The 27,165-nt window shown below is 60.1% G+C and overlaps 1 protein-coding gene across 1 annotated transcript in view; it reads right to left on the reverse strand.

Annotated features, from left to right (window-relative positions):
* Nucleotides 1–27,165, reverse strand: part of CORO7 (coronin 7) — a 171,908-nt gene that overhangs the window by 4,563 nt on the left and 140,180 nt on the right. The window contains exons 10-23 of the mRNA XM_037910321.2: nt 15,014–15,068; nt 14,493–14,550; nt 13,098–13,243; nt 10,561–10,656; nt 9,555–9,695; nt 8,433–8,541; nt 8,011–8,186; nt 7,273–7,381; nt 6,249–6,335; nt 5,658–5,800; nt 4,054–4,158; nt 3,655–3,740; nt 2,521–2,662; nt 1,437–1,526 (exon numbers count right to left, since the gene is read on the reverse strand). Of these exons, the coding sequence (XP_037766249.1) occupies nt 1,437–1,526; nt 2,521–2,662; nt 3,655–3,740; nt 4,054–4,158; nt 5,658–5,800; nt 6,249–6,335; nt 7,273–7,381; nt 8,011–8,186; nt 8,433–8,541; nt 9,555–9,695; nt 10,561–10,656; nt 13,098–13,243; nt 14,493–14,550; nt 15,014–15,068 (1,543 nt within the window). The remainder of the gene's footprint in view (nt 1–1,436; nt 1,527–2,520; nt 2,663–3,654; nt 3,741–4,053; nt 4,159–5,657; nt 5,801–6,248; nt 6,336–7,272; nt 7,382–8,010; nt 8,187–8,432; nt 8,542–9,554; nt 9,696–10,560; nt 10,657–13,097; nt 13,244–14,492; nt 14,551–15,013; nt 15,069–27,165) is intronic.

Here is a 27,165-nt window from a genome sequence, read left to right on the forward strand (position 1 = left end):
GGTGCTGTCCCCTGGCCCCACCCTCTCCTCCTGCTTCTGCCTCTCCCCAGAACAGTCTCTACAGCACCCTGTGCCACAGGGCTCCTGGTGCAGTCTGGGATGCCTGGGTTGTGAAGGCCAGGTGCCCAAAGCCACGAGAAAGGCCCTGCCCCCATGGGACTGGTCTGTTGGCTGCCTATGTGGGCAACGCTCACCATGCCAGCCGCTGGGGCTCAACACGAGGAAGGGCAGTTCAGGGGTTCAGAGCCTCCTTTTCTCCCTTCCTGTGCCACACCCCACACTATGAAAAGCCAAGCCCCCGGGCGCACCTCTAACCTGGTGCCTGCCCATGGACCCCCATGCCCATAGAGGGATGTGGAGCTCCTGCCCACCGCCAGCCAGCATGCAGTGAGAGGGACGGCTGCCAACCTGGACTTCGAGGGCGGGGCTGGGGGCACTGCCCAGGAGGCTTCCCTGCACACACAGGTGGGCAGCTCCACCTGCCTCTGGAGCGGGATTCCTGCTGCACTCGTAGCACTGTGTCCCTGCACGTGTCCCCTGGCACCACGCGTCCCTCGAGCGGCGGTGGCGGGGAACTGCTGCGCTATAACGCCCCTGCACCCTGGAGATAGTGACTCCCCTGGACGGCCACTAGAGGGCGGCTTTGCACCAGCTATACAAGGGAGCGGAGTGGCGAATTCCCGGCTGCAGGACTGGCAGGGAAAAGGAAGGGGTGAGGTGGGGGTGGATCTGTCTGGGGATGTGGTCTGTTCTCCCGGGGAAGGGGTTACAGGCTGTCCCTGGGATACTGAGGCCTGGGCTGGTCAAGCCCTGGGGAACATGTGATAGGGGACAGCCCCGCATGGGGACCCATGGGGCGCAGCAGGCTCTGCCATCGCTAGATCCCGGCTGTGCCCGCTCTGCCATGCTCGGATGCAGCGACATGGCCTGGACCATGACTGTGCCCCTGATGTGACAGAGCCACTCATGGCCTGGGGCCGTTCGAGCCAGGACAGCTGACATGGAGCATTCAGGTCTCCTTGCTCCGGCGATGGATGCAGAAATCGCCCCCAACCGGCCACAGGGATATGGGCACCCCCATGCCGCTGGAGCATGCACAGACCAGGACTGAGCCGGGGATCAGAGGCGTTGGTGTCTCTGTGCTCGTCATCCATTGGGAGATCCGACTGTCCCAACACAGCCAGCCGGGACAGCTGCCCCATCCACCCAGCCTCGCAGAAACCTGCCGCCAGCCAAGGAGGGCAGCAGCAAAGGCAGGCGCTGCCAGGCCGCCCCCAGGCCTAGCTTGGCTGGGGGAGGCCAGGGTACACACTGGACACGCAGAGCCCGACTGGGGGCGGCAGGAGCCCTGCCTTTGTGAGCGGGCAGCTGGCCTGGCACTGCAGAGGTGACCCTGTTCCCTCTGCCCAGGGCCCTCTCCCCGCCAGCCCCGGTACCTTGTGTGGGTCACTGGAGGTGAAGCTGTTGCACTCCAGGAAGAAGGGCGCCTCGGTGACCACCTCGTAAACAAAGACTCTTGTGTCGCCCTAAATGCCAAGGCCAAGGAGAGTCGCATGAGGGGAGAGCTGGCGACGTATGGGGTGCGGCCAGGCCGTGTCCTCCTGGTGCTCTCATGGAGGTGCGGTGTGTGGTGAGCCAGCCAGGATGCAGCAGCCCCATGGTGACACGGGGAGGGAGGCAATGGGCTGTGGGGAGGCTCCCGGGCGGGACCCAAAGGAGGAGCAGCCCCCAGCCCTCCAGGGCCAGCTGCAAGGAGAGCGCGGCCTGAAGCCTGGCCACTGTGGGATGGAGCCCGTGGGGCTGTCCGGGCCAAGAGCCTCCCAACAGGGGACCCAGGCAGGGAGCTTCTCCCCCATGCAGGGAGACTCCACTCTATCATCCTGGGGCCCAGCCCTCTGGAGACCCCCTGCTCCAAACAGAGCGTGGCCACTGATGCCCCAGCGGCCGGGCACAGGGGCACTCCCTGCTAAGCTGCCAGGCACTGCTTCTCCCAGGCTCACACCCATGTGCCAGGGCCCTATGGGACAGCCAAGCTGGGACTGTACAGCATGGCCAGCCACACAACCCAGCCAGGTGACCGACCCCCCGTGTGGTCCCTCTGGGGATGGCGTGGGTCCCGTGCAGCTCCAGGGACTGGCACGAAGCTAGCAGGTCCACACCCATGTGCCAGGCCCTGTGGGACAGGCAGAGCCCAGACGCTGCTCAGCCCTTTCTCCAAGGCCACGGGCTCTTCGACTGCCCATTGGCCCAGGGCTGCCCCTCTGGTACTCCTGGCACGGCCTGAGGCCTGGCAGCTCGGCCAGGATGTGCCACCCGCAGTGACAATGGAGAGAGAATGATGGGCCCTGTCGGTCCGAGCCCTGGAAACACCCCAGTCACGCTCCTGGCTCCACCCGGGCCTCGCTCTGCAACTCACCTCCAGGTTGGCTCCTATGCCCAGCCCCCGGCAGGACTGGCGAGGAGCTGGCAGATGCCCTGTCCATGCGAACTGGCTGAGCTGCCCCACCCCCAGACACTCACCTTGCCGGTGAGGAAGACCACGCTGGTGTCCGGGTCGTAGAAGGGGATGAGGGTGGAGGGAGCTGTGTCGATGCTCAACACCGCCAGGGGCCCGGCTGCCAGCGATGCTGCGTCAGACAGGTATAGTTGGCGCTCACTGCGGCTGTGTGGAGAACATGGCACAGATCAGCGGGACACGTGGCCAGCTCACCACACAGCTGCCCTCGCCCTCCTGTGAGAAGATGCTGCTCCCTTGGCGATCCCATTTCTGGGGCACTGCCATGCAGGAGGCCACGTGGCATGGGGGCTGGCTCGGCTCAGGCTGTGGCTGCCTCCCAGTCAAGATGTGCACCGGGCCGGGCAGGGGAGCCGGGACACAAGAATTTGCAGGCCAGGCAGCAGGGAGATGGACACAGCGCCAGGGTGTTGGCCTGGTGTCTAGATAAAGGCCAGGTGCAGAGTAAGGTGGATGGAGCTGGCTTCAGGGCCCAGGCCTGGCTCCTGGCGGGGAGATCTCCTGCAGAATGGCAGGTGACCCTGTCTCCTGGGCCCCTCGCTGGGGCCACCTCTCACAAGGCTCCCGCCTGGTCTCCAGGGACCCCCTGGGGCTTCCTCCACAAACCGGCCCCAGCATCCCAGGGAGTGCGTGGCCCCCTCGGGAATGCAGCCCCGTGGGGCGGCAGGGCCAGGGTGCAGCAGCGGTTTAGGACAGGAAGTGAAGCCCTGCTTTGCCCACCAGTAACCCCTGGCTCCGCAGGGCGAGTGGAGCTGGGGTCCCCAGCAGAGCAGTCATCCAAGCTGGGACTCTGCAGCACGGCCAGCCAGGAAGTGACTGCGCCCCCGGGTGGTCCCTCTGGGGAGGGCGTGGGTGCCATGCTGCTCCGGGCACTGGCACGAAGCTAGCATCCCTCGCTCCGGAGCCTTGCCCTGCGGAGCAGGCGGCACAGCCTGGCTGAGGGCACAGGCCCTGCTGGGACCAGCGATCAGTGCAATTCGGAGCCACCCGGTGTTCAGCTCCACGGCCTGCATGTGGGGTCAACTGCCGTCTTTCCCCCAGAGGTGGCTGCACTCCCAAGACCATGGCAATGGACGTTATCGCAGGGCCGTGACCCGCGCAGGTGACTGATGGCCCAGGGACGCAGCGCCAGCCCTTACCTGTCGAAGCCAGACACCAGCAGGTAGCGGCCACCACAGACCCAGACCAGCCGTGCACCTCGCCCACCCTCGGGGCCGGGGCCTTCCTGTTGGGGGAGAGAACCGTGACTCCCAGGCCTACGCCCCCAACACTTCTTGTAGAGCTGCCTCGACCCTGGCCGGTGGCAAAGGGAATGGGCTGCGCAGGGCAAATTCGGGGTGGGACTGGGAGTCAGGAGTGGGAGCACACAACTGGCTGGGCACAGCAGAGCACATTGTAGCCCACTCCCGCTGCTGCTGGCCAAACACCCCCCCAGGGACCCCTGTGCCCCGCAGCCAGCTCCCTCCTGGTCCCCCCACAGCCCTGGCTCTGTCATGTACTCCTCTCCACCCCCCAGGAGGAAGCGACCGACCCCTCACCTGCTCGGGTTCCAGGGACTGGCGGGGCGCATAGACCCGCACTCTGCCATCCTTGCTGACCGTGGCCAGCTTCCGGCCATCCGGACTCCAAGCCATGCTGAGGATCTGAAAGACACCCACGGCCTGCATCACGCATGTCCCAGCCCTGGGCACCGGCTGCGTGGTGTTCACCGAGCATGGTAAGCAGGGAAGAGCCTGGCAGCGATGGGGTGGCAGGCTGGGGCCCCAATCCAAGCTGTGACCGTGAGGAGCCAGCTTGGGAGAGGCTGCGAGCTCAGCGCTGGAAGGGTTAAAGCGGAGTGGGGCAGCATGGATCATGGCAGAGGAGGGACCTCTGGAGGCAAGGGGAGAATCAGCAGGGGGCCCGCTAGCTGAATCAGCCTGTGCGTGCCGGAGAAGGGGGCCCAGCCCCACGCCAGGACAGCCACGGACCCACTGTGGCTGCCTCTGCCAGGCCTCGCTCCCACGCTAAACCCATGCCAGTTTAAACCAGTTCAGCTATGCCAGCCTCCCCCTTGTGGCCCACGCCCAGTGTGTCCCGCGCAGCCTGGCGCCAGCACGGGGATGTGGCTCTGGGCACGCCAGGCTGGCCTGTGCTCCTGAACCACACCAGCTGGGGACAGGAATCCTGAGGGCATGCAGGGTGGGATCCGGCCCGGCAGCCCCACAGACAGAGGGGCTCCATTAGCTCAGGTCCCAGCCCCCCTCCTGCCCACAGGCAAACAGTGCTGATTCCCACCCCCTGCCAATGCAGTCCCATCTGTCCAGAGCCCTGTCCCAAGCGCGGGGATCGGCCGTGGGCAGGGCTCTCCCAGCACTGCCGCCATGAGGCTCAGTGGTTCGGCTGAGACATTGGCTGGCATGGCTGCAAGCTGGCAAAGGCTGGTTAGGATGCAGTGCCTCTGTTCTGACCGTGCTACCCCAGGACTCAGCGCTGTGGGGGCATGGGGTACATGCACTGTCAGCACTGCTTCACAGTACGGCTCCTGGGCTTTCCGCTCACACCCTGCCTTCATCCAGATTGACCCTGGGACGGCGACTGGAGGGTACACCCCTGCAGCCTGAGCTCTGCCTGGTGTTGCCCTGGGCACGCGCCAGCAGCCGGGACGGGCAGGCGCTGCAGCCCAGAGAGTCAGGCTGGTCTGGGAGCGGGCCAGTGCCGAGCTCATCTGGAAGGATCTGGCTGGAGGAAGCTACCCCGCTGCGTGCGTCTCTGGGCTGGCCCCTGGCGCACGGAGGGCTCACATGCCCCAGCTGCCAGACACAAGCTGTCCCCTGCGTTCTTGGCGCGCTTGTCTGGCTTGGCGTCCCGAGGGAGCACTCTGGGACTGACCATCTCTCGGCAGGGGTTTAGCTTTCCGAAGGTGCAGCCCACAGCGGGCTGCAGGGGATTCCCATCTCCGCGGCTATGGCCGGCTGCAGATGTTTATGCATTTTAAAAAGCCCTGCGTATTTCTCCGGCAGCGACAGCCCACGTCACTGACTGCGCCCTCCCCTCCCGCGTGGGCTGCGTGGGGTTGTTGCAGTGTGGGGGAGCTGCAGGCCTCATCTGCCTGTGGTGACTCCTTTTCCTGGCCCTTGCCCTGGCCTCGCTCGCCCCCTACCTGCTCTCGGTGCCCCCTCAGGCACAGCTTCTCCCTGCCCGCCTGCAGGTCCCAGATCCGCACGCTCATGTCGTAGGAGGAGGAAGCCAATATGTCTGCAGCCAGCGGGTGGAATTTGAGGGAGTAGATCTTCTCCGTGTGACCTCGGGGAAGAGAGAGAGGAGATCTCCGTGGCCTGGCGTGGGCAAGGGAGCCAGGGTGCGACAGGCGCTCTGTTCAGAGCCCCCGGCGTGCGAAACCCAGAGCAAGGAGCCAGCGAGCCCGGGCTACTGAAACCAGGCCTGGTTAGAGGGACAGAGCGGTGACAGCGCCCGCGCCCCGCCAAGGGAGCCAGCCAGCTGGCAAATCCTGGGGCCCTGTTTCTTCAGCAGTGACACACTCCCATCCCCTCCGGATGGTTTGCTCTGAAGCCCCAGCTTAGAGATAGGCTCATCGGCTTAAGGGAAAGCTTCGCTCCAGCACAGCATGACTGAGGGGCGGGCCAGGTAAACCCAGCTGGCAGGCCGGGCACTGCAGCCCGCCATGGACAGAGAGATGCACTCGGAGCCTCTCCCTGTCTGCCAGCACCACAGACGCTCCCACAGCCCTTACCTCTGAGCACGGCCTCAGGCTCCAGCAGCGTCTCCTGCAGCCCTCCCGGGGGGACTCGCCACAGTCGGATCTTGGCATCGTCGCCAGCTGAACGCCCGAGGTGGCCGAACAGAGACAAAGAATGAGCCGGGTGCTAACAGCCTCTGCCCCTTGGGACGCTGGGGCCTTGGGCAGGCGAAGATCAGGGATGCCAGCTGTGCTCTGGGAAGGACAAGGGGCCGGGGCAGCAGGACGTCCCGAAATGTGCCCACACCCCGAGTGGCCCCCAGCACGTTTTAAAAACTGCTGAAACTTCATTTTCAACCATTCCTAAAAATCTCCCCCTGCATTTCCCAGAGATTGCTTGGCCTGTTTTAATCACCCGCTGAAATCCGGCAATGGCAACAATACTTCGGAAACGTGCGCATTCTGCTGGACTCAGTGGCATCAGCCTCATTTCACAGGAACCCAGTCCTGCGGCAGTGACTGGCCCGTGGCTACCCTGCACGTCAACGGCAAAGCTGGGACTAGAACCCAACCCGCCTGACGGGTCCTGATACAACCACTAGACCACACTGCTCATGCAGCGATTACCGAAAAGATCAGGAACTCACTAGCCTATGAGAGAAGATCCAGCAGTAACAGGGAACAGGGGGACTAGATCCCAGGGCTGGGAATTAAGAGATTCTACTCCGGGCTCTGCCACCTGGCTGACCTTGGGCAAGGGATAGAAACTGTGCCTCAGTTTCCCCACCTGTAAAATGGGATTACACAGATTCCCTTTGTGGCTGAGGCGGGGGAAGGTTTTAGGGGCTTACTGAAGGTCTACAAAGCGCATTGGAGATCTGTGGAGGAAGACTGCCAGAGAAGGGCAGTGAAGAGGGACTGCTGATCTTAACAGTGTGTCCTGGTGGGGGGAGAGCACCGGGCAGCCCTGGACATGGGCCTGAAATGAGGAGAGTTCTCCCAGGCCAGCAGCACAGCCCCACACCTGCAGCTGGCAGCGAGGAGCTGGGCATTAGGGGAGGTTAGAGAGTTCACGCACCGACTGCGAGGCGCTGCAGGTCGAAGGGGTCCCAGCAGAAGTCTGCGACCGGCGTCCCATTCTCAATGGTGGGCACGGACGTGTCGGGGAGCCGGCCTGGCTTGGAGAGCTGCAGCAGAATCCCGCAGTCAATGCAGCGCGGCAGCTCCATTACCTTCACCCCCATCCCCAGGCGTGCCACGGTGGGGAGGATGGCACCTCGCTTCCCCTCCCCGCTGTCTCAGCACCACCCTCCCCAGGCCACGCGTGATGAGCCACAGTGGCAGCAGTGTGTGGGTGACAGTGCCCTCTAGTGGCTGGCTCACACAGGGGATTACAGACCCACTATTGGTACCACCTAGGCGAGCGCCCCTTCAGTGCAGGCTGGCAGGGCTGGAGGTTTTGACACCAGAGTTCTCACCCCACATGTGTGATCTCCTCGGGGACATGTCCCTGCAGCACACTGAGCTGTCAGAGTGGGGCTGGCTGTGGAGAGCTAGGCCCCACACCAGAGTCCAGCCCCACTGGGTCTCCTGCGTGATTCCACAGCGCCAGGGGCTGGGCCAGCCAGGGAATGCAGTCTCAGCAGCGCTTCCAGCCGCTCCCTTTGGGCAGCGGGCAGCAGAGCGGGCCAGGGCTCTTTCAGCCCCAGGGTGGCAGGGTGGAGGCACTCTGGCAGGGAAGCTTGCCCTCCCAGGGCCCACCCCGCACCCATGCCGTGGCACGTCCCAGCAGCGCCCAGCCTGGGCGCGCACCTACCTCCAGCACGGCTATCTGCCCGCCTGCTGACAGCAGCGGGACGGCGACGCGCAGCCGGTTGGCACAGATGCTGTCGCTCTCCCCTGGCGTGGTGAGGTTCAGCCCCTTGAGGTTGGTGATGTGGGTGCCGCGGGGCAGCAGTGTCCCCAGGGTGTGACGGAACTTGGAGCTGGGCCCTGTGGGGGACGAGGGCAGGAGTGAGGGATTTGCCCCCAACCAGGGCAGGGCCTCACGGACCATCCCCAGCTCTGGCTGCCTGCCTGGGCCGAGGAAGAGCCAGGCGCCAGCTGCTGCTCCTCTCCCTGCCCATCTTCCAGGAGATGGCAGAGTGCCCTGGGCGTGGCGGCCACCTCGTGCCTGGCTCCAGGCTGCACCCGCCTAGCCAAACGCCCGCGCCCCCCTGAGCGGCAGCTCCCACTTACCCAGAATGCTCTGCAGGGACTTCTGACTGGGGCTGGCGGCGGAGAGAGATGGGGCTGAGCTGGAGGGAGAGCTCAGGGAGCTGGGGGGAGACGAGAGGCTGCTCCCTTCCTGTGGGGAAGAACAGACCCCACAGGGAGTCAGGGGGTTAAACAGCCTGACCAAAGCCCCTGCCCTCCACCCAACGCAGCCAGGCAGGGAACCAGCCAGTGGTCAGATGCCAACCCAGGGGCGATGGGAGCTGCAGCTCCTAGGAGTCATCAGGGGATGGTGGGTAGCTGGGAGAATCTGATGCTGGGCTAGAACAGCCAGGGGCTGCTGATTGGATTGGAGGGTGTTGGCAGAGCTGGAGGGCAGGTTGGGATTGAAGGGTGTTGGTAGAGGTGGGGGCAGGGCTGGCAGAGCTGGGAGCAGGGCTGGTAGAGCTGGGGGGCAGGCTGGGATTGGAGGGTGTTGGCAGAGGTCGGGCATGGCTGGCAGAGCTGGGGGCAGGACTGGCAGAGCCACAGGTAGCACTGGCAGAGTCAGGGGCAGGCCAGGATTAGAAGGCATTGGCAGAGCTGGGGCTCAGGGCTGGCAGAGCTGGGGGGCAGGTCGGGATTGGAGGGTGTTGGCAGAGCTGGGGGGGCAGGGCTGGCAGAGCTGGGGGGCAGGTCGGGATTGGAGAGTGCTGGTAGAGCTGGGGGTGGAAGGCTGGCAGAGCTGGGTGGCAGGTCGGGATTGGAAGGCATTGGTAGAGGTGGGGCGCTGCCAGTTGGGATCAAAGGGGCAGCGTGTTGGGTTATAACGCTCAGACCCTGGCAGGGATGTGGGATCCAGACCTGTCCCCGCCCCCCACAAGCCTTTCACCCCACATGACACTAATGCCCCCCCCAACCCCTACCGTGGCCGTTTGTCACGGTCCTGGCCCTGCAGCTGCTATGGCCATGCCCTCACTCCTGTGCTACCCTGCTTAGCCCCACCCAGGTTCTGGGGTGACTGCCCCACGTGCCCCAGGCCAGGTGTGCCCCACGCCCCAGTGCACGCTGGGAGCTTGGCAGTGCCCCAGGGATGTGTCAGTGTGTGGGACCCCGAGGCAGCCCCTGCCCTGTGGGCTGGCAGCTCCAGCCAGGCCCAGCACTCACGCTTCTGTCCACGTCCCCAGAGCGGGCGGCGAGATGCTGGGCAGCCGGTGGCACGGGCTCCTCACGCCGGGCAGGGGGAAACAGGCAGGAGGTGAAGGTCTCCTGGGGCCTGCGGGCGGGGTTCAGGCTCATCTTCTCCACCTGATGGGCAGCAGCAGAGGGTCACTGCCCAGCACCATGGCTGCCATCCCAACCCCCCATCGCCCCCCAGGGGGCTCTCTGAAGCCTGCAGAGGGCAGCACTCCCCAGAACAGTCACCCAGGGGGGCAGGACCCCCAGCCTGCTCTACATGGTGGGGGGGGTCCCAGCACTACCACCCCCGGCTCAGTGATGGTAGGAACAGACAAGGCGCTGGCTCCAAAACGCCACATCCTGGAGACCTGCCCTGGCGGTGACCAGCCTCATCAGTGAATGCCACGGTAGCCCGGTTGCCTCACACCCCCAGCATCAGTATGGGGTGGCAGGGCTCACACCAATGGCACCAACGGGGAGGCCCTTGTACCCCAGTACAAATAGGGGGGACTCACACCACTAGCACCAACAGACGGGAGCTCATACCCTGGCACCAACAGGGGAGGCCTCACACCACCAACACCAACAGGGAGCCTTCACACCCTTGGCACCAATGGGGGGGCTTATATCACTGGCACCAATGGGAGGGCCTCATGCCACCAGCACCAATGGGGGGGCTTATACCACTAGCACCAACGGGGGGGGGCTTATACCACTGGCACCAATGGGAGGGCCTCATGCCACCAGCACCAATGGGGGGGCTTATACCACTGGCACCAATGGGAGGGCCTCATGCCACCAGCACCAATGGGGGGGCTTATACCACTAGCACCAACGGGGGGGGGGGGGCAGGCTCGCACCCTTGGCACCAATGGGTGGGAGGGGCTCACACCCCCGGCACCAATGGAATGGTAGCAATGGAGAGAAGCTGTAGAAGTGCCTCTCCTCGGGCACCCCGGGTCTCCGAAGGCCAAGTCAGCAGCTGGGTGGGTACCTGCTTGTTGTCCCCTGCCCACCAGCCCTGTGCTGACACCGCGGGGACGGGCCCAGTGGAGTCTGGGAACAGATCTTCGTGGAACTCCTGCAAGGACTGGAAGAGACACAGGCTGTAAGTGGCGCTGAGTGAGCATGCGCCAGGGAAGGGCTGGCATGGTCTCGCCCCCTGGCAGGATGATCCCTGTGAGCATGAACCCTGTGCAGGACTCCTGGGGCCCTCTTATCTTGCTCAGTGGAACATCCCCTGAAGCTCCCTGGTGCGGGGAAGTCCTGGCCGTCGGAGGGAACTGGGCAGGGACACAGCCTCGCTGCATGGAGCTCCCTAAAGCTGCCTGCTATGCCAGGGGATCTGCACCCCGACCTGGAGTCCCAAACGCAGCCTCCAGCTTTCCCCAGGAAAGGAGCAGCTGCAAAAACCAGGCAGGGGGCTGCTTCTGGGGCTTTGCACCCTCTCCCCCTCAGAGAATTGAGGGTCCGCAGCCCCCCCACCCCGAGCCAGCCCCTCTGTGCCTGGGAAGCCTCCCACTGTGCTACAGCCGATATGTCCAGCGGGCCTGCAGATGCTTCGGCGCCCCGGCAGTGACCCCCTCCTCCTCACCAATCCCTTCAGAAAGCCCCACCTCACTGCGCCAGGAGATGGCATGCTCCCTTCACTGCGGGTGCCCAGCCATCGGCACTGGACCCCTATGCACTTGGCACAGAGGGGGAGTTGACACAGGAGTCACAGGGGTTTCCCGTCCCTGGGGGATGCCCCGTTGGGTGCATGACTTGGGGCTGGCAGACAGGAGCTCTGGTCCCAGCCTTGCTCCAGGGTTACGGGGTGACTGTGCCAGCAGACACTTCTCCAGAAGGGGGTCCAACAGGGCAGGCCCCTGGTTGTGAGGGGCCCAGCTTACAACACCTTGGGCCTTATTTTTAGAAGTGCTGAGTGCCCAGAACTCCACCTGATGGAGCCGCTCTGAAAACCAGGCCCCAGGGTCTCCGACTGAACACTGAGCCACTCCGAATCGGAAGCCGTGTTTGACAATGTGCACCGCCACAGCTCCATGCCTTGGTTTCCCCAATTGAAAAATGGCCCTGATACAACGTAGCTCCCTCTCCAGGGTGTTGGAAGCGGTCACTCATTAAAAGGGCCTTGAGAGAGCCAGGAGATAGAGAAGGAGGAAGTAGGAGGATGTGTTAGACAGCAAACAGGGATGTGCCCTAGACAGCCTGGCACTGCAGCCCATCTCAACTAGCTAGTTGGGGTGGCAATGCGGCCCAGTGGGTGGAGACCTGGGTTCCATTCCTGGCTCTGCCACTGGATGACCTCAGCCTAGTCACTACCCCACCTCTCTGCCGCAGCTTCCCCATCTGTGAAATGCAGGTAATACTTTGCAAAGAACGTTGAGATCCAGTAAGGAAAAGTGTTTCTAATGATTATCCGTGTTTGATTACCCCTCCTCCGCAAATCAGTCAAGTTCTATCCCATCCTCTGAGCCATTTGGATGGGACCAGACCGGTGCTATGAAACAGGGCAGTCTCTGGCTAGAGACAGCTGCTGGTTCATTCAGAAGAGGAGAGTCAAAAAAAGGAGTCCTATGAACTGATGGCTCGGGGTGATAAATAGACTGCAGCCAAAAGGTGCGTTGTCTTGCTTGGGGGGCCAGGAGCAGCCTGGGGCACTTGGCGGCTGGTCGGACGGAGAGCTGCTCGCAGTAGATGGGTTTAGCTGCAAACTATTTGGAAATGTTCAACTTGTTTCTGTTGTGTAGTTAGATTTGGGGTGGTGGGGGGAGTTAAAAACCTCGGTAACATTTTTGAAAACTATTTTTCAAATTCAAGTTTACCCACAAAACGTCTGGTTTAAAAGATGGGCCGTTTTGGGGACAAAACATTTTCCCACTCAAAAAAGGCCCCAGCCAGCAATGTTCCTCTAATTTTTGACAGGCCGTGTGTGCAAAATATTTCTTCTGTGCAAATTTTTGAAGCAGTGTTCAAATTTGTGTGCCGTGAGGCAAATGCGCCCAAGCGAATAAAATGCTTATACATTATCCCTTTCCCCACCTTGCCAGCTAGTAGAATCTGGCTGTGTTGATAGATGGTGGGCAAACAATGTCAAAAGTCGCCTGTAAATGATATTTTGGCCTGGCTCCGTTGTAGTATTTCATTTTTTGTGCACGCGGGGTTTCACCATGTGCGCGGGGTTTAGGATCTGTGTGCGTGTGCACACGTGCACAGCTTAGAGGGAACAGTGGCAGCCACGGAACTCCCCCCTACCCCCTCCAGGGCTCAGCACTTGCACAGGAGGGTCACTGTGGAGGGGAGGTGCACGGTAAGACTCAATCCTGCTCTTCAGTACCCAGGGCAGCTGGATGCACCTGCCCCCTGTGGTTTGCGGGGGACAAGCTGAGCCATGTGCTCCTGGGAGCGAAGGGACAGAGCATGGCTCAGAACCAGGTCCTGAAACGGTTAACATCATCCTTCGGACTCAGGCCGGCCTGGTGGCACAGGGCCGCCAGATATCCTGAGAGCTCCTCCGTGCCCAGGGCTCACCTTGCGGGGCACCGTGTAGCTGATGGGAACAATGAAGCTGTCAGTCAGCTGCAGGACTCTGAGCACCTCGCAGGACATGACATCCAGCGCCCGCTTTGGCACCAGGGCGGCGCCTTTGGCCTTGCCCTCCGTGAGATACTGGGTCACTAGCAGGAAACGGAGACACGGTGTGAGTGGGGCTGCACTGCCCATCGCCTGGAGGGCGGCTGGAGAGGCCGGGCGGCCTGCAGGACTATCAGCGGCTATTTACTGGCGTCGGAGCCATCTGGGGTAAGCACACGGACCCCAGCCCTGCCGGACCCCAGCCCTGCCAGACCCCAGTCAGGACAGGCCTTCCCATTACGTACTCGCTCCAGCCCCACTGAATTTGGCCCTCGGGCACTGCGGCTCGTCATGCTTTCAAACCCAGCACTGCCTCGCAGACTTGTCGCTCGCTTGACATCCGTGTCCAGCGCAATTACAGACCAAGCTCCCCAATCAGCCATCCCGGGGCACGGGCAGGAGACCCTGGCACGCTGACCGGATGAAACCAGGCAGCAGTTGTGGGGGCAATCAGGGTGCCTCAGGGCCAGTCTAGCACACAGGCAGACGGGGCGAGAACTCTTGAGTGGTCCCAGAGTTTTCCCCGTCCCAGGCCAGCCCCCGGGGCCCCTCATACTGCGGCTAGGTGATCCCCCTGCCACTGGCTGGCATGGCTCACTGCGCTGCCATAGGTGGCCCCTGACATCCGGGGACCTGCTAGCTCTTCCCCCGCCCCAGGTCCAATTCTCCTAGGACTCTGTTTCCAGGGCAGCCCCTCCAGGAAACTGCCCCCCAAGCGTGACCCTGCGTGCCCTGCAGGCTGCACGGCCGCTCCGTTAGCGGGCCTCCTCCCTGGCATTCTTGGTTCCTGCCCGCCCCAAGCCGTCCCCAAGGACAGGGGATCCACTGTGTTGCCTGGCCATTCCCAGCGCACCCCGCAAGGGGGTCCCACTGAGCAGCCCCCTGCCTGTTGCGCCCACGGAGACTGACTGAATGCATCGGCCAGGCATACCCTGGGGGTGTGGCATAGCACTGTGCCCTGTGTCAGGGACTGCCTGGGGTCTCACCCATTCCCTGTCACCAGGCTTGGGGCCGGCTCAGCCCTTAGACTATACACAGCTCACAGCATTCTAGGACGTCCCGCAGGTTATTGGAGCGCTGCTTGGGTGGACTGAGCCCACTGGATAATATCAGAGGGTCCCTTGTGGGGGCAGTCAGGAGGACCCCAATACCCAGGCCTCACCCCAAAGAAGCGGGCTGCTTCCCCTCTGCCATGTCAGCCCTTCCCACAGCCTGAGAGCAGTCCCCAAGGCACCCCAGGTCCCACGGAGCTTGGGAAGGGAAGCGCGGGGTGGCCGCTAGATGGAGACTCACCCGGCATCAGGGCTGGCAGCGAGGGGCACACTTCAAAGCAGTAGAGGAGATTTTCACCCTGAAAACAGAAACAAGATGGCAGGGCCCAAACGCCCACACAGGCCCCGGGCAGGCACAACGGGCTGCCCCCGCCCCGGCTTGGCACTGCTGCAGCCACCTCTCGCCTGGACACACCAGCTGCCGTGGGGCCAGGGAGCAGGAGGCTTCAGGGACAGTGAAATTCTGCTGCCTCCACCCCAGGGATGGAGCGAGACCCCTCGCCTGGGGACACCCCATAAGGGGACACGGCAGTGATGCCCCCCACTGGAGTGGACTAGCGGTGCACCCAACCTCACCTAAGGGGGAGCAGAGGGGTTTAGAACAAGGGGGCCCTGCTCAGCTGAACCCCACCAAGGGAACTAGGGAAGAACCACACTCCTGGCCCAAATGCTTCGGAGTGAGAGCCCCAGGGCCCCGAAGGAGAGCCCTGGCCCCCCATGACAACAGCTGCAGCATGGCCCCCCTGCTCTCCCAGCACTCACCTTTCCAGCCACCACCAAGAGCCCAGTGTCAGGGTCCAAGAGAGGGATCGCCGCCCTGAAAGACAAAGGGGCCTGGTGAGGGTAACTGCTTGGAGCCAGGCCTACGGATCAGCCACGCCGCTGCCGGCACCCACGGAGGGGCCCCTGCTCCGCATGCACCTGACCGTGCCAGCCAGCAGGTCGCCACGGGTAATGCCAGCAGAACCCTGGGCTTCTCAACTGGTCTGTGGGACGGCTCCCCAGTGGGGAGCGGCCCCAGTGCAGTACCCCAGGGCCCGGGGCATGTTCCCCAGCAGGGTGCAGCGCCAGTTTTTCACTTTAGTTTTGACTCCCCTGTTTTTTCCCTCAGGCCCAGGCCAGCCGAGTGACCAGCCACAGGCGCAGGGGCACGGCCAGACGCTAGCCCTCCCCACAGGGGGCTTTCCCCGAGGGAGCCGGGGGCAGCCCAGGGGGTTCGGGAGCTGAGGGCTGGGTTGACAGCCTTTGCCCAAGTTGGAAATGGACAAAAATGCACTGAAGTCGAAAAGCTTTGAGCGAGCTCCTTATATGGATATTGAGCTGCCGGACACAGCAGCCGGCTGCAGCCGGGGGCGCTGAGTGCGCCGGAGGGACGCGGGAAAGGAAAGGGAGAGGCAGATAAAGCTCTTCAAAGAACCTCAGCACTCCAGCCTGCTCAGTGACCAGTTCCCAGCGACCGTCCCAGTGGGGCCCAGTCCCAGCCCGGCGCCCAGACCGTCCCCGCAAGGCTGAATCCCAGGCCGGAGCCCGGACCGTCCCAGCGGGGCCCAGTCCCAGGCCGGCGCCCAGACCGTCCCAGCGGGGCCCAGTCCCAGCCCGGCGCCCGGACCATCCCCGAGAGGCTGAATCCCAGCCTGGCGCCAGGACCGTCCCGTCCCTGCCAACGCCCCCAGTCCTGCCCTACAACCCCCCGGTCCTCCAGCCTTGGGTCCCCTCCATGGCTATGCCAATGCCCCAGTCCTGCCCTGCCTCCCACCGATAATCCAGCCCCAGGTCACACCCACATCCACAGCTGTGCCGATGCCCCCCAGGTGCCAGGGTGGTGTGCAGCAGACTGAGACCGGTGCTACGGCGATACAGCAGCTGGTGTTAAACGTGCAGCAACCACTTTTTCCCTCGGCGGCAAGATTTCTTTGGAAACGTTTCTGTGCCAGGCCAGAACCAGCCGGCCGCATTTCCCAGGGTGCTGGCATCAGTGCTGCCATGACATCGCCCCCTGCAGGGCTTGGGGGAAGGAGCTGGGTGCATGCCAGAGCCCCCATAACCAAGAATCACAGCATGACAGACTCCAAGGGCCTGAGGGGGGCCAGGCGATGCCCTGGCTGGCTGCCCTTGCCTGCCTACGCCTGAAGCTGTGGTGAGAGGCCAACTTCCCCATCTGAGCCTCGTGCCCTGAGCAACGTACAGCACCATCCTGGGGGCACCACCCCTCCCCAGCAGTGATCAGAGGCTGCCCGGAAGGAAGAATGGTGATTGCCCCCATCTGTGCTGGCATCACCGGTCAGCCAGCCCCCCGCCCCCGACACCAGCTCTCTGAGGGCGATGCTGGCACTCGCCCTGCCAGCGTCCCCTGCAGTGTATTACCCAGGGCGCTGGCACTCCAATCCCACCACCTCACAGACTTCAGCAGGCTGCGCCACAGCAGCCCCCCCACCATGTCCAGCACCTCACAGGGAGCTTCCGGAGACATGCCCTGTACGTCACCCCTCGCTGCACGGCACAGCTTGGGCATCGCCCGAAGAAGCCCCTCTCCCTGCTCCAGCCTGGGTGCCCACTCTTCAGACCCCGCAGGCAGCTTCGGGCACTTCGCCCAGCCACCCGCCGGCACAGCAATGCCAGAAACAGCGTGTGGGCACCAAGGGCCCTTGGTGTCGGGTGCCAGGTGCACTCCCTGCCCCCTGGCAATGGTGGTGGGGGTGCTCACCCCAGCTGGGTCAGGCTGCGGGGGAGCCACATTGGCATTTGTCTGGGCTGGAGGGATTTCAGGGTCAATCCCCTCCCGCTGTGTGATTGCTTCTCCTTGACCTGTCTGCCATGCCTGCTCTGGAGTGACCACCCCCGGCCTCTAGAGCCGCTCTGCCCCCTCTCCCCCACCACAGAGCTCCAGCTGCAGGGGCTAGGCAGGGTGGAGCTTTGCCAGCTCCAGAGTCCTGGAGAGCCCCAGATGTTATGATTGCTCCCCCAGGCGAGATGCTGGCTCCCAGGGAGAGCAGCCAGTCCCTGTCGGTGGGGGATAGCACAATCTCCCCTCCCGCACCCCCTGTGGTGGCAGACCTGCCTGCAGACACCCCCAGCCGGAGGAGAGCCCCATCACTCTGTGGGGGTCAGACTGAAGATGGGGAGGGAGGGTGGCGTGGCCCACCCCTACCCTGGGCCCCACCTCCCAGGGCAAGTGTGACGTTATTGACATGAACTGTAACCGTATAGATCATTGTTGCAACCACTGTTATATATTTGCAGCAAATATTGTACAAAGGTTGTCGAGTGAGGTGTCTATGAGAAGATTATGATTTGCTGGTTATGATTATGATATCTGTATGCATGTATCATTTTTATATTTGAAGTTATAAATATTGGCTAGGTACTTGTATCTCAATGTGTTTGATTCTGAGTAGCACCAGTGAAGCATTTGGCCATCTTACTGAGAAGGGACTCTTCAGATTAAGCACCCAATCAAGAAACACTTAACTAACAATGGACCTTGGGAGACTCCAATCCTCATGAGAAGTCTTCCTGGAAACGTTCAAGGTAGCATGTGAGCAATGGCAGCTCTCCCTGTAAAGAGTCATGCATGGACATGTGACTTGCCCATGTGGCTACAAACTCCATCTTATGCTCAAATAAATTGGTTAGTCTCTAAGGTGCCACAAGTACTCCTTTTCTTTTTGCGAATACAGACTAACACAGCTGCTACTCTGAAACTCCATCTTGTTGCTGTGATTTTGCATAGGAGAACAAAGGGGTTTCCGCCCACAAAAGAAAGAATATAAAAGGCCCTGGAAACCCCTCTGTTTTGTCTTCAGTCCTGCTTCTTACCTCTGGAGGAACTTTGCTACAAACTAAAGCTCTGAATAAAGGACTGAATGACCCATCCAAGTGTGGATGTACTCTAGAGACTTGATTTGAACGTGCAGTTTATTCCATCGCCGCTACAAGCCTGAACCAAGAACTTTGCCATGACTGTATGTAATTGATTCCCTTTAACCAGTTTTAGCTGTCATCTATATTTCTTTCTTTTTATGAATTAACTTTTAGATTCTAAAGGATTGGCAACAGCATGATTTGTGGGTAAGATCTGACTGGTACATTGACCTGGGTCTGGGGCTTGGCCCTTTGGGATCGGGAGAACCCTTTTTTCTTTTACTGGGGTATTGATTTTCATAACCATTCACCCTCATAAGGAGCGGTGCTGGTGGTGATATTGGGAAACTGGAGTGTCTAAGGGAATTGCTTGTATGACTTCTGGTTAGCCAGTGGGGTAAAACCGAAGTCTTCTCTGTTTGGCTGGTTTGGCGTACCTTAATAATAAAGGACACCCAGCCGTGGGCTGTGACTGCCCTGCTCTGAGCAATTTGTCCTGAATGGATACTCTCAGTAGTGTCCTGCCAGAGGCCGTATTGTTACAGTGGTGTATTCGTGCTTGGATACACATTATCACAGGTTAACTGGGTTTTTGGATCAGAATCACACACTTGTCAAAATTTAATTTTGATATTGGAGAGTTTAAGGGTTAAAAATCAGTTACCGTGAGTGATCCATGATCAAGATCCTGACAGAAAAAGCCTGGAAGAATTGTGCTTACAGAGAGGGTTGTATTTTAAGCAAAAGGACCCAGAGCAGGAACTGAAAAATCTGTTAATTGCCAGTGATAAGGAAGCAGACCCAGCGAAAATGCTTGCAGTGAGAAACCAGCAGCTAGAACTTGAACAAAAGCAAAAAATAGATGATATGGAAGGAGAAGTTACTGAAAGAGAACACCTGTGTTTTGAACATGAACAAAAAATGGCATATATTCGATTGCAGGAACTAGAAACTAAGTCTAAAGAGGACAGACTTAAGCTCCAACTCAAGAGAATAAAGGAACAACAGGAACTGTATCATACTCAAAATCCAGTCCCTCTCAACAACAAAGATGGGGATAGAATCTATCCAGTTTGTAACAATGTTGGTATGTTGTTTGACTCTAAGCAGTTGTCTGTGTGTAACCATTTTTTCCCCCAACACTGCCACCTTTTATGTAAATGCTTTTACTGTGAGCTCGGGTTAAGGTAACCCCATAAATTGTGTACAGAATGTAAAAGTCAATGGTAAAAGCTGTTTAGGGCAAATTACAGATTCTGACATCACTCTTGTTAAAGCAGATCATGTCAAATAGGAAGATTATTTACCAAATGAGAGTCTGAATATTGTAATCCTCTATGAGTTTACTGTAAGTGTGCCTTTAGCCAGAATCCATCTTGAATAGAACGGTGTTAAACATGAAGTTATAGCTGGTGTAAGAAAATTATTGCCTAAGGATCTTTTGATTGGGGATGATATTAAAGCTATGTTCAGTCAGGTTGAGATAAACCAGTCACAGGAAAGAAATAATCCTGAACCTGTGTCTATTAGGGGCAAGGATTTGCCTGTGGAGGGTTTCTCCAAATGTTTGTCTGAGGAAGATGGCTGTTTGTCTGTGCAAAGAAGCAGTGCATATGTGGAAAAAAATTCTGAATGTCTGTCTGGTATCTCAGAAGTGAATCTGGCATTTGATAAGGCTCAGGAAGATGTTTCTCTAGAGCAAATTAAAATTTATTCCATCACTGCTACAAGCCTTAAACAAGAACTTTGTCGTTACTGTATGTAATTAATTCCATTTAACCAGTTTTAGCTCTCATCTGTATTTCTTTCTTTTTATGAATAAACCTTTAGATTTTAGATTCTAAAGGATTGGCAACAGCGTGATTTGTGAATAAGATCTGACTGGTATATTGACCTGGTCTGGGGCTTGGTCCTTTGGGATCGAGAACCTTTTTTTCTTTTACTGGGGTATTGGTTTCCATAACCATTTATCCCCTTAACGAGTGGCACTGATGGGGATACTGGGAAACTGGAGTGTCTAAGGGAATTGCTTGTGTGACTTGTGGTTAGCCAGTGGGGTAAAACAAAGTCTTTTTTGTCCGGCTGGTTTGGTTTGCCTTGGTGTGCATAAAAACCCCAGCCTTGGGCTGTAACTGCCCTGCTTGAAGCAGTTTGTCCTGAATTGGCACTCTCAGTTGGGTCCCACCAGAACCAGCATCGTTACAATTGGGAGAAACTTTTTTCTTTTACTGGGGTATTGGTTTTCATAACCATTCACCCCCTTAAGGAGCGGTGCTGATGGTGATACTAGGAAACTGGAGTATCTAAGGGAATTGCTTGTATGACTTCTGGTTAGCCAATGGGGTAAAACCCAAGTCTTCTCTGTTTGGCTGGTTTGGCGTGCCTTAATAATAAAGGACACCCAGCCTTAGGCAGTGACTGCCCTGCTCTAAGCAATTTGTCCTGAATGGATATTCTCAGTAGTGTCCTGCCAGAAGCCGCATCATTACAAGAGAGCGAGGAGATCAGGCAGCTCTCTGGTCCCAGCACAGCTCTGGGCCCAGTTGTCCAGGGCAAAGCAAAAGGCCCCTGGTTCCCTGTCCACGTGCCTGGGGGACGGGGACTCCTCTGCCCCACAGCCAGCCAGCAGAGAGACCCACACAGCTAACCCTCTGCACGCCGGGACCCCAGGCTGAATGAGGCCACATCCCCAGAGCTACCACTGATGTCAGCCCCGGGCTGCGACAGGGCAAAGTATCGCAACACTCCGCCTGCTATGTGTGGGAACGGCGCGGCGGTCACTCCAGGTGCAATGCAGCAGTGACTGAGCTCAGCTGGTGCCAAAGGGCCAGATGGATGCTCTGCTGGCAGCTTATTGGCTGAGCCGAAGAAACAGGCACCTCCTTGCCAGCCCCAGCTAGCTCACAAATAGCCACTGTCTGGGAGTGCCCGTTCTGCTGCTAGCCGGGGTCACTGGCTGGGGCCCGGACTCTCCTGGTGCCATCATTTGCACCAGTGCAAAGACACTACCAGCCCGGAAGGGGGCATCTCACGTTCCCCTGGCACCAGTGTACCCGCCCACCCAAGGGGCAAGGCAGGGCACAGCTGGTCTCCAGCTCACACGTTCCCACGGAGCTGTTGTATTTGGACATCTGGCAGCACCCTCCAAACAGCTCTGTGGTTAATTAAAGAGCCAGATCCCAGGGCCAGAGCAGATGGGGGCTGACCTTCCCCCTCCCACAGCAAACCATCTCTGAGGGCAAGGCTCCTGGAGACAGCCCCTGGAGCTGCAAAGGCCACTGGCCTGATTGGTAGCCCAGACGGGCTGGAGGCGGCACACGTACCTCACTCCAACCCAGCAGGGAGATCGCTCCTCGGGCAGTCCCCACATTAAACACAGACGCTGCCCGGCTTCACTATTGTACATCTGACAAACTGGGAAGCCGTCCCGGGAGAGATCAGGGTGAGAATCTGGCAGCTCTTCCTCTCCATTCCCCTGCTCTGAGCTTCCCTCTCTCCTGAGAAGCCTGGCGTGAAGCTTGCTGGGCTAACCAGCCAGCTGAGAGATGGCCTGGTGATGCCGGGGAAGTTGGGTCCCTTGCTTAGGCGTTGATGGGCCTGTGCTAACAGAGCCACTAGAAAAACCAGCAAGTGCAGGGGACCAGGGAAAGAGGTTAGATGAGATGGGGTGGTCGGGGGTCATGATCCATTCCAGATCACACGCGCTGGATGTTGTCTGAAGACTGCTGGGGCAAGCTAGTCGCCAACCAGGCCTCCCATCGCCAGGGAAATCCCGGATCCCAAACTGGGATGAAAAGTAGAAAATCTGGAATATTTCAGGGAATGAAACATTCTGAAAAACTGTGTTTTGGCCTGATGGACCGGCCACAAGGAAAAGTTTTAATAGCTTTCCATCAAAAATTTCAACCAAACATACACTCCTGCAACCATTCCAGTTCCATCAGCTCAACGATTTCCAGAAACCCAGCAGAACGTCATGGGCCATCTCCATGGCTGGGCCAGAATCAGGGAAGATGCCGATCACAGAGCTCAGAGAGACACAGTCCCCTCCACCCCCAACCCCCCCACGCAAGTTCATCTGACAGCACCTTGATGTCCAGTGGCTGTCCCCTTTCGAACAGCAGCAGGAGAGAAACCCTCTTCAGAGACAGGACTGTGTGCCTGTGACCCCACAGACGCTGGCAGGAAGGCCAGGGCAGGGCCCGCAATGATGTTTAACTCACTGTTTTGGTAACAGATTCGATTTCAAACTGAGAATGCCCCATCAAGCCTAGAAATCAGGTCTCCATTGAACATGGCAGTGCCCCCTGTGACAGGGATCACAATCCAAGTCAGCCAACCAGAGCCCTCCTCAGCAGCCGGCCAACCTTTCTATGGGCCTGCAGACACACCCGTGAGATTCATCTCCAGGATGTCCTGCAGCAGTGAGTCCCAGCAGTTAACGCTAGACAAGAACAAACACCCTGATGAACTGATCTGGAAATGAGACCCACTTTCCTAATCCCTGCCAGCACCTGAGAACTAGAGACACCAACTCAGACGTTTTTTTGTTTTGAAAGTTAATGTAAAAAAATCATAGAAGTCATGACTGTGTCAACCTCAAAGGTCGGCTCCCTTGATATCCCCCGCTCCTGACCTGCGACTCCATCTCCTCACTCCACTCTGATTATCTTTCCATTCTGCTCCCTGGACCAGCAGAATGTCCCCGGTACCAACGAGCAGGGTAGACGCCTCTCCAGTGTCCCCTGCTGTGCCCCCATTCTCCCAGCACACACCGCAGGGTGATGCTGCCGCAGGCAGGCGCACGGAGGTAGGGCTGGGACAGAGCTTTCGAAGCACTAAGGAAGTACCAGGGTTGCGGCGTGGTGGGACTCCCTGAATGGAGTGACTGGATCCGCGGTGCTTTCACAGAGCAGAACCTGGCCCACACCACCCAGAGCGGGGCAGGTTCTGTGTCAGGATTCATTCTCGCCGTGAGAGGTCAGCGGAGATTCCCCCACCCCTGCCTCCACACCGGGCTGTGAGAACGCTTTGCAGCACTGTCTACTTCCCCCTGATTTATGGCTTCCCATGTCATAATCCTTTAATATACAACGCCCGGCCTGACATGTTTACAGTGGCCTCTCCTGGAACCTGTCTGCTGGGAACTCACTGATGCCTGGGAACATCTGCCACCCGGGCCCTGATTTACAGGCCAGCGGGATCCGGTGGCAGCTCCCCGTTGGTCTGGGGCTCCTGCACTGAGCCACACCCGGGGCTGGGCTGCAGCAGGTTCCCGTCCCCCACTGCTGCCTCCCGGCCTCTGACTGCTTGGCACATGCTGCCTCCGCACCCAGGTACCCGCTCCACTGAAACACTCCCATGGCCCGGAGAACGCCCCGGGTGCAGCTGGGCAAGATGGCCGAGGAGCAGCCGCACCCCCCGGCCCTGGTTGGAAGGTGGCCAAAAATGATTAGTGCCTGATGCTGGCATCTGGGAACTGAGAGTGGCAGGTCTCAGTCCCTGTCCCAGCCACCACCAGCCCAGCTGGCACCGCGTGACCCTCTGACAGGCAGCCTCAGCCGAGGCCCAGGAGTGAGCTGGGCATGGAGAGTGGAGGAGAGAGGGACCCCGCCATTTCCCGGCCAATCCGGGCTTCCAAGGCAGAAGGACCCCAGTGAGGGTAATGGCTGTCTGCTGGCAACCCCTCCCTGCTCTCCTGGTGCAGCAGAGAGCACTGCTTCCCCCCCTCTTGCCCACCAGGGACCACCTGGCCCTTAGAGCACTTGGCTCAGCTTCTGCCCACCCCGCGCAGGGCTGGCTAGCCAGATGGATGAGGCCCCGGGTGCCAGGACAGCCCCTTTTACTCCCACGCTCAAGCAGCACCAATGCCAGCACGGAGCAGTGCCCAGGGGAGGATCATGGCCGTGCCAGGATGGCGGTTTCCAAGCACGAGGCAGGGGCCAGGGTTCACTGTTTGGCGCCTCCCCACCCCTACCCGATCGCAGGCCAGACCCCATGGCCTCCCCACACCAGGGCTGCTCCTGCCTCTGCAGCTACAGACCAAGCCGCTAGGTGGAAAAGCCCAAGCAAGACGCCTGATGTGGGCAGCCGGGAGCCCTGCGGGTACAGGACCAGCGTGGGATTCCCAATGGCCTGGCCCAACAGGCCCAAGGGATCCTGTCCCGGGCACAGGGCCTGGAGCGTGCACGGTGAGGTTTGCTTCGCCCCCGGGCCAGCAGAGCTCACGGCAGGAACCCCTGGAGCCAAAGCCACACAGGTGCAGCGCCAGGAGCTCCAGAAGCACGTCTCGTGCCAGATGGGGTGGCCCTGAAAGCCTCGATGGGCAGGAGTTCCTGGCATCGATTGCTAGCTTGCAGAACTGCTGCTAGCCCCCTCAGCTGTGCCGGGGAGAGTGGGCAGAGGGGATAAGAAGGGAAGATGGCCAAGTGGGGGGTGTGGGTGGAGGAGGAATGCGGAGCAGGGCCTGCAGGGGGAGGAGATCAGGAAGAGTGAGGAGATCCAGTCACCTTATCCCAGGGTACTTCCCAGGCTCTGGGGGAACTGGACCCTCCTACCTCCAGGTCTGCTCTGACCAGGTTTGCCCCCTGACCACGCAAGCCCCCCAGGAGATGCAGGTGAGTCCTGCCCTCTGGGCCCAGCATCAGGCGATCCCTGGAAAGTCATGGGGGAGGAGCTCAGCTCTATCCTGGGCCCTTCCAGCTCCCATGCTCCAGCCAGGCTCAGCCCCCAAGGGAGCAGGGCCTGGGAGCCTGCCTTGCTGGGCAGGAAGCGGTGTGGTGGTGGCTACGGGGCTGGTCCACGCTGGCTGAAAGTCCCCTGGATGCAGACCGGCTAGCTGGCCAGGCTGGGACCTAGCCATGGCCTGGCTGGGTACGTCTGCACTGAGCCGCCCAGTCCGGGCACACAGAATCGCGCCGGTAGGGCTCATGCCAGCACACTACAGATAGCTGGGAGCCAGGGTGGGGGGCCCGCTGGAGCCTCTGCAGTACCACAACATCCACACAGGTGTTTCAGCGTCTGTGTGCCTGGGCTAGGAGGCTGCCTGCTGCAGTGTAGACATACCAATGGGGCTCCCCCATCCACTGCACGAGCTTCCCATGTGCTCCTGACAGCACCTGCCTGTGCCAAGGGCCCCTCCTGCCTTAGCAGTCCCCTAGTGCCACATCCAGCACCTGGAACTTGCCAGCGCCTCCTCGATACCAGGACCCCCGTCCCACAAAGCTCACCGGCGCCTTCCCCATGCCAGGCTCCCACTCTCGGAGCTCACTGGCACCTCCTCTGTGCCAGGGCTCCCGCACACCCACGGAGCTCACTGGTGCCTTCCTCCTGAGGGCCACCCCTCCCCCCCACACCAGCCCTTCAGGTGGAAAGCTGCTCGCCGTGGGTTCCTCTGGGTTGGCAATACCCAGTCCCTGTCCAGCGCCGGCCATCGCTTTGGGCCACAGAGCTGGCACAGAGCTGCCCCAAGTGCCAGGGGATCTCAGAGACCTGCTATACAGCGCTGCAGCTGGACTCACCCTGCGCCAAGGTCACAGAGCCTTCGGGGGCATGATGGGACGTGGGAGCCATCGAGCCTGTGGGCATCTCAGCTGGTGCCACCCCCCAGCGAGGGCCCTGCCCAGATGCGGCAGGAAAAACAACGTCCAGGCGGGGTGGGGAACTGGCAGTAGTCAAGACCCTGCTCTACCATGTACCTGCTTCCCACCTTGCGCCCCGGTATGTTGCTCACTCCCCACCCTGCCACTGACTGGTCCCCCCCAGCCTGGCCCCCTGAGGCATGGGCTGGCTTGCATTGGGGGATCTCTGCCTTCAGGCTAGAGGAGTTAGACCAATGCCATTACCCATCCCCAGTCTGGCGCCCCACAGCTCTACCCTAACCCCTCAGTCCTGACCCACGCCCGCCGATATTCCAGCCCTGAGACGCCACACACAGACCTTAGCTTGTCAGCTCCTGGGGCAAGGACTGGCTGCGTGTTCAGTATGCGTGTTCCGTGTGCGTACAGCACCCAGCACATAGGGTCTGGAGTGCCTATGCACTGCCGTAATACATCTAACAAATGTACAGTGCCTAACACATGGAGACTGCGGGGAGGGGGTAGGCATTACCATAATATACCTAATAAACATACAGCACCCAGCACATGGGGGTCTGGGGTGCCTGGGCACTACCGTAATACACCTAATAAAGGTACGCCCCTTGCCAATGCTAGACCACCACAATGGGGTCCTGGGCCATGACTGGGCACCTAGCCACTACCATAATACAAATAACAATGTCTGCCAACACTCCTCAACCCTGCCTGCAGCCCCTCCTGCTGTTCTAATCCTGGGCTCCCTACACACAGCTCTGCCAGTGCCCTTCACTCCTGGTCACCTGGGCACTCACTGGTGCCATTCAGGAAAGGGTGGAGGTGCTGCCCAGTCTGGGTTCTTTCATGCAGAAGTGCCAAGCAATGGCAGGCTCCATACCTGAGGCCGAAGGATGTCTCCTTGCTCCCGGGCTGGTGGCATTGCTCCAACAAGTTGAGCTGGACAAACACAGCACTGGACCAGGGAGGGGTTAATGGTCTGTCTTGGATTCAGTCCCACCCTGCCCTACCTGCCAGGGTAGGCTGACTGCATGGGGAAGAAAAAGGGAGGAGGCAGGCTTCCAAGCTGGGCTGCTCCAGCAGAGAGCTCTGGGCTCTGAGCAGAGGACCTAGGGGTGGGCTGATCAGCCCTGTGCTGGAACCTTAGAAGCTGCCAGGCCTAGGTAGGTGGCTTGCACTGGACTTTGTCATTTTACCGTCCGAACGCCAACCCTGCTCAGAGCACCTGGGCCGTGCATTAGAGAAGCTGAGGAAAATCCCCTGCTCACAAGATGTTTCGGCACTAAGGCAGCAAACCACAGACACAGGCGGTGTTCCTCTCCAGAGTAGGCTGCATCTCGGGGGAGGGAAGGAGCCATCTCTGCTGCATGGTGAGTAGAGCGCTTGGGGTCCTTGAAAATGACTTCAGCAAAGCCCCATCCAGCAGCAGCTCCTATGCCCGGGGAGGGGTAGCTCACCAGA

The sequence above is a fragment of the Chelonia mydas genome, chromosome 10 (genome assembly GCF_015237465.2).
Source record: "Chelonia mydas isolate rCheMyd1 chromosome 10, rCheMyd1.pri.v2, whole genome shotgun sequence".
NCBI lineage: Eukaryota > Metazoa > Chordata > Testudines > Cheloniidae > Chelonia > Chelonia mydas.